We start from the raw sequence: 13,145 nt of genomic DNA, 5'->3' as shown, positions 1-13,145 counted from the left end.
CACCTGCTATCGCTTTCGTTTAAGATTGAATTTGTATCTACCAGACCAAACAATGCAAGTGTGATCAGACGATCCATGTGTGGCCATTGCCCCAGGGAAAGCAACCACCACCAACGCCCTCTGTGGCTCCCCGGTGACGTTCTTTTCGCTGCATCTTAATAAAACAATATCAACCTCGGTCACTTCGCCATTCCGTCGAACACCTTACCTACATTGGCCTCCTTCCTCGCTACCCAGTCACTTTGACATCGTCCGCCGGCTTCATAATCGACCCCACGTGGAGAGGAAGGGCATCCCGTGTCTGGGCCCGGACAGCGGAGCCGCGTTTCCGACCGTCAGCTATGACCAGCTGGAGAAAATTCCATAACCTACCAACCCAAATCCGCCACGTGCGCTCTACGATATTTTATTGTAAGAGCGAATAATTCCCGGAATATTTATTTTTTCCCCTCGGTTGTTGACGCTTCTAGGACAGCGCATGCCCGGGCCGGTGACCATGGCGGTTAGGAATCAGAGTGCCCCGCGGGTATATATACCTGCCTCCATCGGTCCTGGGTTCCAGTTCCACGCCCCCTTCTCTCCTGCCTCCCCCTCTCCGATTCCCTTCGCGCGGAGGGATTCCGAGGACTCCTGTGCTCGTCGTCCTCGCTCCGTCGGCCTGATGCCTTCTTCTCCGTTCGTGGGGCGCACCATTCTCGTGACCGGAGGGGCCGGGTACATCGGCAGCCACACGGTGCTGCAGCTCCTGAAAGGGTGTTTCCGCGTCGTCGTGGTGGATAACCTGGATAACTCATCGCTGGTCGCAGTGGAGCGGGTTAGAGAGCTCGCCGGAGAGTTTGGCAAGAACCTTGCGTTCCATCGGGTACGAAGTGTAGCGCTCCCGCTTCCTATTTGAGGGTTTAATTCGATGTCTTTTTTTTTTCCCCCCGTTTTTTTTTATCTGTGCGTTCGGACGTATTCTTGATCGACAATTTTTTCTTTCTTTTTTGCTTTTATTGGTGATTCTCGATTGAGATGATGCACTTCCAGCTTCCTCCGTTTCCAGCGAGAGATTACTCATCTCGTTGAGCAATGAATGTGATGTCGCAGTGCCCTTATATTTCCTAAAATTGGATTTGTTATAGTGCTCTATTCAATTTTGGTTCTAGTTATTACACGCCGTTGGTGTTTATGAGGGCCCTGCATCATCACGTCTCTTTTGTCAAATTAGGTAAACAGTACGATATGATTGACAGCTAGACAATGAAAGGCCTATTCGAAGTTTAAAAACTGCTCAATTCTATTAAATTTGGTAGACGGTCAAAATTGCGGTTTCAAATCAACATATTAGACATGGATTTGTAGTCCAAATTGGTTCGATTCGCTGTTTAAGACCTTGGATTTGCTAAATATCTGTTAATTAATATAATAGCATGAACGTTTTGCCTGTATTACCTGCTGAAGCTCTCTTGAAGAATTCAACCATCAGCATTAACAACTTTTTTGGAGAAAAGATATGGATTTATCTTTTTGCTCATATGTGCTTTAATATCTTATAACTAGAAGATGCTGCCAAAATGTGAAGGGTTTCACCACTTTTCAATGTTCTCTGGCATCATAATTGCAATTTCTAACTGCAGTGATTCATCAAATTTGGAATTCCATACAGCAGCGCAGACACATCTTAACCCTTGCATAATTGTTTGGATAATATTGGTCACGCTTGTTATGAAGTGCCTCATTGAAGTTATGAAACACATGTTTACATAGAGTTAGCGACTCAAGGTATTATGCAATATGCCAAGTTGCCAACTAAAAAACATTGTATTCATTTTGACATTTCTTCAATCAACAAATAAGCCACACAAGTTTCTTTATAATCTCTTCATGACTAAATTTATGACTAAGATTTCTTGACTGAATACCAGTTGGCTATATGATCTCTGGGTTCCTGGGAATGTGGGTTAACTGATTCTAATTTAGTATTAAGAACTTTCACCACGCATCTAAGTTTGAAATTGTTTCACTTGGAAATTGGAATATGCTCCGCATACATGCAGATTGCTTATTTTTATTTTTTAAAAGAGGGGGGAAACACCTGAAATTTAGACAACAATTTCATACTCATACTGCAAATTTTAAGATTTAATTATCCAACTTCTAGAAGTACAACAAACGCATACCACCTTTGAACTATATGTTGTAAAATGATGGTAAATGCAATGCATAGAAAGGTCCTTTGTTTCTGAATTTGGGTAGCCAAAAAGTTTTCTTTCCAAATAAAAGACAGTCGAAATTGAATTTAGAAAGGAAAAACATGTTTGCTCAAATTTATAATGCATATCAAGTTAATATCTGAAATAAAATTTCTTAAAGTTTGATTACTCACTAGTCTTGACAGATGTATACCTTGTTAAAATACCCATCATAGGGTATTGCAAAATACCATTTCTTTATTCCTATAATAACCACAGGATTGAATCCATGAATTTGATTTCTAGCATGCTTTGGTGGTTGTGTAGGTTGATCTTCGAGACAGGAAAGCACTGGAGAAAATTTTTTCATCAAACAAGTATGGTTCTATTCTACTAGCATCAATATTACTTTTACTTTTTTACATTTTGTAATTTATGAAGCAACTTGATTACTCTTTTAACTCCTCTTGCCATTTTATGAATGTTCCTCCTTATCTTCCAGTGGCCTTTCTTGATGTCAGTTTTAAAATATTTTGATAAAATGGTCGTGTTATCTGATTTCGTGTTCTTGATTATTTGTATTTCATTTGGATCATAATTTTCCCTTCTAGAGGATTCCCTTACAGTATATAATGGTGGCACAATGTGATCCCAAAAAGAAATGACACACTTGTTTCCACATTGAATGGCTTATTCTCAGTTTAATCTGGGATAAAGAGTCTTCTTGGTGAATCGATACATTTCTTATAATTCATTAACTGAATTATATAAACCGACAATAGAGGTTACATACCTTAGATTCATCTTCCAGCTCAAAATTGTTAAAGGTGTTAATTTAGTATATATCTTTATTTCTAGTATTAGTATAATGTTCAACTGCTTTTTAAAAGAGATGTGCTCCCATGAGATGTAATTGACAGTAAATAAAATATTAAATTATACTAGAACACTAGATATTGCTTCAAGAAACTGAATGGTTTAGTTAATGCGAGTGACTAAAGACTGCTAACTGTGTGGATGTTTGTTTGGCGTTGCATGCTGAAGGTTCTTGTTATTTGCTTGAATAGTTATTTCTGGTTCTTTAATATATTGTTGTACAATGGATGATAACATACGCAAATATTTGACAACTGAGGCTGCCAAGTCTAATACACTATGATTTAGACCTTTGCTGCTTATTATTTCTCGGTCAATTACCTTTCCGCGATTTTGTTTGGATATCCTTTTTAACGTTGCATGACATCATTTTGCCCTTTTTTCCTTAAAGCTCATATGTCTGTTTGTTTCTGCAGGTTTGATGCTGTTATACACTTCGCTGGACTAAAAGCTGTTGGTGAAAGTGTTAAAGAACCTTTACTTTATTACAATAACAACCTCATCGGCACAATCAATTTACTTGAAGTAATGGCTGAAAATGGATGCAAAAAGGTAAGCATAGTCCTGTGTTTTTCTTTCAATACTCCAATTTTAGTTACTATCAAATTAAATACTTTGATGAAAATACCTAAAGGTTCAGGCTTGTTAAAAGAGCACTAGAACATCTATTGAAATCAGACTCCTCTTACAATGTGCATGAGATAAATGCTCCATCTGTAGGAACAATTTCCCTATTTTATTGAGAATTTGTATGAGAACATTGTTCCATTTGTGGATGGGACATTGTCAAAGACTTTGGCACAAATAAAAGGATTCTTATCATAGATAATTGTTCAAAAGACAAGCTCATCTGGTATCTCTCTCTTACATTTCTTAAACAAATGACTCTAATAAACAATCATAGATTTCCATGTAGTCTTGGTGATTCCTCAACATTCTTGCCAAGATTCTAATATCATATCACCAAGCACAATGAAGCAAAAGTACAACCAATAGTGAATAAGTACTAACAGTTATTCACCATGTCTAAAAGCATTAAATATTTAACAGAATGGTACCGTTCTCACAATTAATTCTCATATGAGTTGAGAAAAACTCTCTTTTATGCAACTTACCAATTTACTGTTGCTTTCACTTTTTCATCCTGTAGTAACAACTGTATTATCTGAGCACCTGCCTCTGAGTCTTTGTCTGAAATTTCTCTATCAGTATTAATTTAATACTTGAGGTTTCGCTTTAAGTTTTGACTTCCTATTGTCTTTAGCCCATGAATTTGAGTCTTATAGAAAATGATTTATTTAACTTGGATGAAATTTACATGTTACCTGTGGACAGTGATAGTGGTGGTTATTTTCAGTTAACAATCATTTGATACCTAATATATCTTTATCTTTTCAGCTGGTATTCTCCTCATCAGCAACTGTTTATGGGTGGCCCAAGGAGGTACCCTGTACAGAAGAATTTCCTCTAAGTGCAATGAACCCATATGGACGAACCAAGGTTTTTTCTTCAGCTTTGCCTTTGTGCAATGTTTTTTCATCTTCTATGAGAGCTAATAATCCTTGGATTATATTGTAAGCAGCTTATGACTGAAGATATCTGTCGTGATATCTGTCAAAGTGACGGTGAATGGGATGTAATACTGCTAAGATATTTTAATCCTGTTGGAGCACATCCCAGTGGATACATTGGTGAAGATCCTCAAGGAATTCCTAATAATCTCATGCCTTTTGTACAACAAGTAGCCGTTGGAAGAAGATCTGTCCTTACAGTATATGGAAATGATTATTCAACTAAGGATGGCACTGGGGTACTGGTCTTTGTTTTTCTTTGAGAATTTTACATATCATTTTTCCACGAACTCCAATCTAGTTCAGAAATGATTTTAATATATCTAACTTTTATTTAATCATTTGCCTGACTCCATCAGTGCTTTCAAGCAGATACCAATTGATTAGTTTTTCAAGTATATTATGAAGAGGGTTTCTAAAACATGATAGCATTTTCTAAGTGGAAATTTCTAAAATAGGTTTATATACATTATCCAACCATTTTCTTGAAGATTAAACACCAGTTAAGTTAGGTAATGTCCTATGGCCTAATATTGAACTTTGATTCAGCTACTCAGCATTGTATGAGCACACTTTTTCAGACAAAAATATTTCATTTCATTTGACCTTGATCATAGGTTGTAAAAATATATAGGATACTAGATGTGTTTCTTTTCCATTTTGTACTAAAATTTATTTCCATATTCTGTTATGTAAGATTTTTTATGCTGCCTATATAACCTTCAGCTTAATTGTTTTCAGCCTGACCAAAAAAGTCAGTTGAGTTCTATATCATTTTAGATAATTTTTCAGTATTAATATCTGGTCTTGAATACTATACTGTCATTTCAGGTAAGGGACTACATTCATGTGGTTGATTTAGCCGAGGGACATATTGCAGCCCTGCAGAAGATATTTGAGGGTTCTAAGATAGGTGTGTTTAAACATTTAATTTGCATTTTATCATCTTGTTTGTTGTCTTAAAATAGCTTTGTTGGCGAAGTTTGGTGCAATCCAATACCTATGTATTTTCGCATGTGAAATTTATGTTATCTAGCCATCACTAAATGATGGCCTGAAGGCTGCAAAATTGTCATCATTCAAAGCATTTTTATCATAACTGAAACTGTTTGATGGATTATGAAAACTGTCATGATTCTTTTCAGACTTCAATTTTGAGATCAATGGTAGACTAGAACTACTATTTCATAGAGGAGTTTCATTTAACTACAAATCTTATAAAGGTGAAAGGCTATGTGCATATGTAGATTTTAATTTTTTTTTTTTTTTGTTGAAAGACACATACACATTATTTGTCACGTTAAAAACAATTTGAAACCTAAAAATGACTAATGAGAGAGAATTGTGCATACCATTTGACATTTTTTTGATTAACTTGTGTTTAAGATGCTAGACCAGATAGTAAGACTTGGCAACAACCTATGATAATTGATAAGGAGGACTTTCGTCCTTATCAGGGGAAAGGAATCTTTTCACCTTAATTAAATAAGTTCCACCTTTGTGAAACCTATTCAGAAGACAAAGCCAAATTGGCCTTACTTACACGATGCACTATAGCTGCTCTCTGTTCATCGACATGGATTGTTGTTAGATTCCCTTATTAGTTTGTGGCTTATTTCAACATGACCACTGATGGATAGTCAGCGTTGTCAAAAAGGTTCAATTGTAGTCCATGGTCAACAAGATCTAGACAGATCCATGAACTTGCTTTTGTCAGCGCAACAATCATGCCTTGTTTAATTTAATAATATCGTGAATTAGAAGAACTGCTAAAAGGAAGCATATAACCATGGACTGATTGAAACAAGCCACTAATATTATGACTATGGTGCAGCCAAAATATTGGTTTCTTTTCATGGCATGTTTTACTTGTCATGCTTTTGGAAAGCAAAGGCAATGTGTTTCAGCACAACTCTTACCTGCGACTCTGTAACAACATATTAAGTACAAAAACTAACTAAATGTTTCTGTATCTTGTTACAAGTGGTTCCTTAAACTTTATACTCTGGAACCGTGCTTGCCAACATAATAATATGTTATGCTTCCTAATACCTATTACAGAGCAACCTTTGTATTGTGATTTAACATTTTTCTGTAAAAAGCAGGATGTGAAGTCTATAATCTAGGAACTGGGAGAGGGACATCGGTTCTTGAGATGGTAGCAGCTTTTGAGAAGGCTTCTGGAAAGGTGCTATTGCTAATTCACTTCTGATGTCTATGCCAATCTCCTTTGTCTAATAAATGATATTTGGCATACCCAGAAAATTCCTTTGCTCATGGCTGCACGGCGACCAGGTGATGCTGCAATTGTTTACGCATCCACTGCCAAAGCAGAGAAGGAACTACGTTGGAAGTATGGCCTAGCAAGCATTAATGATTAGATACATCTCTCCAGTTTAGACTAGAATGCAATTTTTTTTAAAGAAACTTGTTTGAATAAAATTTGATGGCTTCTGTGCAGGGCTAAGTATGGCATTGAAGAGATGTGTCAAGATCAATGGAATTGGGCTAGCAAAAACCCATGGGGGTTTGGATCACCCGAGACTGCTAATGAAAATCAACCTACTTGTAGATTACCTGAAACTACAAATGCAAAGCACCATACTGGTGGATTGCCTAAGATTATTAATGGAAAGCATCATATTCATCATGAATCACTAGAGAGTTCTTACTGGAAACCCACCGCTGTTGGATTGACTGCAATAGCTAATAAGAAGCATGCCACTTGTGATTTGGCTGCTGTTGCTAATGGGAAGTATGCTTCTTATGGACCAACTGAAACTACCAGTAAGAAGCATGTTAGTTGTGGTCCAACTGAAACTACCAGTAAGAAGCATGTTAGTTGTGGACCAACTGAAACTACTAATGTGGAGCACGTTACTCTTGGATCATTTGAGACAACTAATGAGAATTGCCCAATTTATGTGTTACCTAAGAATGGGAAACACTTCACATTTGGATCGTTCAAGAATGGTCACCACCAGCAGCCTATTTATGGATTGTCTGAGATTGCTAATGGGAAGCACATTACTTTCGGATCATTTGAGGATGCAAGGGGAAAGCACCATGTTGATAGATCACCTGAGGTTGCCAGTGGAAAAGACCTTAACTATGGATTGTTTGGCACGAACAATGGGAATCACCTTAGTTTCGAAGTGCCAAAGCTTCTCAACAGAGAACCTATTTTCCAGTAGTGTCAGTTCTTGAATGGATCCAGAAAATACATATTCTCAGTGAAAAACTTCCGGACAGTCAGTTATTCCCGACACCACAAGTAGCGATGACTAATCGACGATTTGATTTGATATAGAGGCAGCATAGATCCAGATGATATTGATTCTTAAGTTAGGTGTCTATTTGTGAATAGGCATGCTTCTATGATTGAAGTAGCAGTATAATTAAAGGTACCATTATTTTGTTCTTTCTTTGAGGTCCATTCTTTGTTGCCCTTGCTGGCTTGTGTCATCTTATTAGACTAGCATAAGACCTGATATTCGCAACCATTATTTGTAAATTTTCTATTTGATCTTATCCACAGTTGGGCAGTTGCTACCTTAATACAATTTGATGATGATGATAATGATTATATAGGATACTATATAAGATGAGCCTCCAAAGATTATCAGTGCTTAGATGCTGCATATCGAAACTGTTTATTAGCAATTTGGTAATTACCACTTAAAATGGATCGTTTTTTTTTCTTCAACAAATCCATTGCTTAATAAAGACTATCAGTTTGATATTCACATTAAATATGGAAGATTCATATTCCTTAAACAAAGATGGATTTCATTGACAGAATCGCTCCACTCATCAGTGTCTATCTTCCCAATCACCATTAAAATCTGCCGATGAGTAAGCACAATGTTGATATGTAAATGAAAAATGGATCAAGTTCAAGTTCTTAATCTTTCAATAATAATGAACTCATCCAAATCGAACACTGCCCTTGCCTAACATGGACCATCATGGGGTATGCTAGGCATGGCCCATGACGGTTGGGTCAAACATCTAGTCATGACCTACGCCTGGTTGGCCATCCCTAAGTCCAATTCAATCTTCATGCTCGACTTGGACTATGAACCGAGCCACCTTTGTCCAAACCAACCCATGGACTAAGCCAAACCCACACCTTATACGATTTAGCTCAAAATAGACTGAATCACACGACTGATTGCTATCTAGTTAGGGATATAAATGAATCAAACGGTTCGTAAGCTATTCGGAGCTCGATTCAGTAAAAAACTTGTTCGAGTTCGTTCGTTTATCTTATCGAGCCGAGCTCGAACTCGATTTCGAGCTCGACAATTTTATCGAGCCGAGCTCGAGTCTAAGGATATTCGGCTCGTGAGCTCGCGAACATGTTCGTTTATAGGCTCGTGAGACAAAAAAACGAACCTTAAAACGAACTTTGATAATCGAGCTAATAACGAGCCGAGCTCGAACTGTTCACGAGCTTGATAATTCTAAAACGAACCGAGCTCGAGCCTTGTGATAAAAGCTCGATTCGAGCTCGAGCCCGAACATAACTTAAACGAGCCAAGCTTGAGCCTAATACTGTTCGACTCGATTCAGCTCGTTTACATCCCTATACCTAGTCTACATGAAAGCTATATATATATATATATATATATATATCACGTGCCCGTGCATCGTCAGTGATGTTAATTTCTTGGGGGTCATATAATCTTGCTGTCGCTAGCTTCATAAAAGTTGGGTCTTTATTATCATATATCTTTTGCATGTTTCCTTATTTATTAGCACTTGCTGTAAGCAAACAGACCCTTGAAATTATGGAACTAATGTCCTGATCGTGCACCAATACAAGTGTTAAAAATACAACAAGATCATAGAATTTCATACTACCTCACGACAATCAGATCGAATGGAGCAAATCCTCAGGTAAAGAGATTCGGCATGCAAACACCAGCCTCATTGTTCTGCTGCTCTTTCCATATCCTGCCGGTCACTCTCAGCTTCAGCTCTTTCCTATCGCTTCCGGAGAAGAAGAGTGCCATGTTTCTCTGTATGATGAGCCCGTCGTGACTGTCACGGACCTTGCGGTGACTGTCGCGAATGCTTCGAGGTGTTCCTTCCCATATCAGTTTCCTTCCAATGCCCCCGACCTCAAGGCTGTAGCTGAAGTTTCTGGCTTCATTTTCGTCCCCCATGAAGCGCAGAAACGCCATATAAACAGGAGCCATCCCGAGCTGGAAGGCCTCAAAGTGCAAGCAGAAGTAATGCCCGAAACAGTGAAACACCTGCAAATCGTAACACAAGTGAACAAACTGAAAAATCTATTCAAGAGGGTAATTTTCCATGAGGCTAGAAAAATATGATTTCTAAAGATAGCTCATTTGAACAGGCAACTAACTCAATTGCTCACCCTTCCTCAGACTCTTTTTAAGAATGTAAAATGATTAAAAACATATTAACGAACTTACGAGATCAGAAAACGAAGCATGTGAACTTACAGTCAACATCCATGTGGCATTTTCAACTTCTCGCGGATTAGATTTAACATATCGATGATTGAACGTGCATCCCGTGTGCATGTCAACTTTGTGATCGTCTCTTAAATGTGTAATTAAAAAAGGGATATCCCCAATAACAGAGCATTCAGATCCTGCATATGGGCAATTGTATGGTCTATAGTTGCATTGAGCTTCATGTTTCAGCTTGCTGTAGTATGGGAAGATTTCAGGGCATCCATGCGAGTAGTACTTGCATGGAAGCTCAAGTGACTCAGCCACCTTTTCTAGTGCCAAGCACCTGATATCTCCAAGCTCTTGGCGACAAGTAGGGCAACGGTTGTGCACCCTTGTTTTACATGTCGAACACAGTGTATGCCCATTTTGACACTGCAAAAGTAGGCAATTTTAGTATAAGAAATAGCCCTCATTCTATGCCAAAATGCTTTGCTAGTTAAACTATGGCACATAAACATGCATGAAAAAATATGTAAGAGATGAAGCTATATATGAATAAAACAACTACAAAATCTATGAACTCCAACTATTTTGCAAGAAGAAAGAGAAGGTATTCACAGTTGAAAATAAGAATATCAATACAATTTCTAAGAATAATGATGAAAGCAACCTAACCAAAATCAGCATAAAGGCATAATTAATGATGTTAGCACCGCGGTTAGCTCTCAGGCAACAGGTTCTTACCCTTGGGAAAGGATTATTTGCACTCATGAAATCCTTAACTTTTGAAATTGCACATAAACTTCTTGTGATCCAAGTAAATTCAATTATGGAATAAAATATTTATATTTTGTCCTATGCACCATAAATTGGCTGAGTAGAGTGCAGTTTAGTAGTATTTGATTTGGTAGACAATTTGTAATCCTACAAACATAACTAATCTGTTAACGAAGTAAAAAAGAATGCTAATAATGTGTTACTAAATTGAAATCAGCAGCCAAACAGTTCATGCTACTGCAAAAATAAAGACACTATACTCAAGGTGCCACAATTACTATTTGACTGTACAGCTTTAGAGATTAGGAAGTACCAAAGTGAAATTAACCCTTTCTAAAAAGAGTCGCAGTACAAGTAACCCTTGAGTCTATTCTTTCTTTAACCACTATCTGTGCTAGCAATTGAGATTTCATGTGCTTAGATGGGTTCTATAATCTAGTATCTGTAATGGCATCACTGTAATTATCTTTCTATCAAACCTTATCAAATAAGGAAACTAAAAGTCATGCATTTTCCTTTAATTATAACAATCTCGATTAACTAAATGTTAATATAGCTGATGATCATAGCAGGCAATAAAGAGCCATGTAGAGTGAAGCCCATATAATAACAATTCGAAAAGTTTACCATTTTCAGAGTTGGAATAAGAATTTGGTTTATCTTTTTTGGAATAATTCTCTAGCTCTAATAGTTAGTTTAACAAAATTTCTCCCCAAAGTCACGGGCCCTAAATGAAATTCATAGGAATTGAATGGGATCAAAAAAATCTTAAAATACTATGATTAACAGATTCAATCATCATCTTTCTTGTGGAAGAAATGACCTTCCCATAAATGTCTACTGCCAACTACTACGCAGGTACAATCACATTTTGTAAAGCTAGTACTAAGTGATCATTTTTAGCGAGATTGCAACACAATTCAAAAACAATAACAAGATAGTACTCATCATCTACATGGGAGGAAGTATATACGCTGAAAGCAGCACATACGTCTCTCTCTCTCTCTCTCTCTCTCTCTCTCTATTTATATGACCAACATGTCCAACAGCTAGAAATATGGCCATTGTAATAGGGTACTGCACAGTAAAAAGAATAGTATATTTATTGCGTCCATGACTCGTTGCCCTTCAAAGTTTTAAATGAATAGTACTTTTTCCTGTTATTGGATCAAAATGCAGCATTTACACTTTATAGAATTATATTTTAGTAATGCATACTATTGTTGTTCACTGGCTAAGACAATATTTAATGATCATATGATTATGAAAAACTATCTCAAATGTACTAGTATGTAGCTCTAGCAATATGCCAATTATTAATCCAGTTAATCTTAATAGAGTATGGTACAGTAGGTACAGACAAGGTTCAAAGTCTCATTGCATCTGATTATGCTATATACAGTGAGAATATAGCATGCAAAATTTATTAAAAAATATATAACAAGCAGAATGTGGAAAGAAAGTAAGTTTTCGAAAATATCAACTAGGTTCCTTTTGAAGACACTGACAAATAATGTATTTACTTTTCTAGAAAACAGTTTAAAAGGAAGGCGATAACATTCTGGTACAGGATAAATTTGACATTTTAAATGCACATATTGACTGACACAATAAGATCAAGCAGATCGTCGGAAAACAACTGATAGGACATGTGTGTTAATGGATTGATATACAAGAATCAAAATATTGTAAAAACATTTTGCAGCATAAATATTAAGCAACTACGAAGGCCGATCGAAATTCAAGAAAAATGAAGAAGCACATTTTAGGATCAACCAATTTATCATCCTTCCAGTTGACCAAATTAAAATATTTCCCCGATCACCTCAATTGATAGCCGCTGCTTTTTGATTCAACTGTTAACCTAAAAAGCGTAAAAGGACCAAAGATCACATAGCAACGAACCTACCTGATGGATTGGGGGGTACATAGAGTTTGTGCAGACAGGGCACTCGAGCAGCTCATGGACGCTGGTGTTAGGGGCGAGAGGAGCAGCGACGCCGTGGATCTTGGAGGAGTGGTGGTGTTGAACGGACGTCTCCTCTTGGTCCATCGCGTCGATCGACGACACGCATTCTATGATTTCCGAATCCATGCATTCTACGGCGAGGGGTTCAAGGTCCTCCCGCCCAACCCAAGTCCTCGTCTCTCCTCTCTACGATCTCGGCGAGAAAGAGGAAGCAAGCCGGGGATTAGGTTCCATAGCGAGGAGGAAGTGGTGCCTTTCTTTCTCGGTTACCTTGGAATTGACGGGTTCTTTTGTTCTGGGTTACAGGGAGGTGACGGGATCTATCCCCATTCCCTTTTTCTATTGTGTT

The 13,145-nt window shown here is 37.5% G+C and overlaps 2 protein-coding genes across 2 annotated transcripts; one reads left to right on the top strand and one right to left on the bottom strand.

The window, feature by feature from the left end:
• Positions 1 to 292: 292 nt before the first annotated feature.
• LOC122048152 (UDP-glucose 4-epimerase GEPI48-like) lies at positions 293 to 8,198 on the top strand. The gene is made up of 9 exons (XM_042609754.1): positions 293 to 862; positions 2,502 to 2,551; positions 3,467 to 3,602; positions 4,449 to 4,550; positions 4,633 to 4,860; positions 5,453 to 5,534; positions 6,727 to 6,809; positions 6,883 to 6,974; positions 7,083 to 8,198. The coding sequence occupies exons 1-9, from the start codon at positions 479 to 481 to the stop codon at positions 7,813 to 7,815; spliced, it is 1,890 nt and encodes a 629-aa protein (XP_042465688.1). The 5' UTR covers positions 293 to 478; the 3' UTR covers positions 7,816 to 8,198.
• A 1,193-nt stretch (positions 8,199 to 9,391) lies between these two features.
• LOC122048143 (E3 ubiquitin-protein ligase SINAT3-like) lies at positions 9,392 to 13,115 on the bottom strand. The gene is made up of 3 exons (XM_042609746.1): positions 12,737 to 13,115; positions 10,096 to 10,482; positions 9,392 to 9,882 (listed from the first exon to the last, which is right to left on the bottom strand). Exons 1-3 carry the CDS (start codon positions 12,920 to 12,922, stop codon positions 9,520 to 9,522), a joined length of 936 nt encoding a protein of 311 aa, XP_042465680.1. The 5' UTR covers positions 12,923 to 13,115; the 3' UTR covers positions 9,392 to 9,519.
• Between the last annotated feature and the right edge of the window lie 30 nt (positions 13,116 to 13,145).

The sequence above is a fragment of the Zingiber officinale genome, chromosome 1B, assembly GCF_018446385.1.
Source record: "Zingiber officinale cultivar Zhangliang chromosome 1B, Zo_v1.1, whole genome shotgun sequence".
Taxonomy (NCBI): domain Eukaryota; kingdom Viridiplantae; phylum Streptophyta; class Magnoliopsida; order Zingiberales; family Zingiberaceae; genus Zingiber; species Zingiber officinale.
This window is presented reverse-complemented; position numbering and strand designations above follow the sequence as displayed.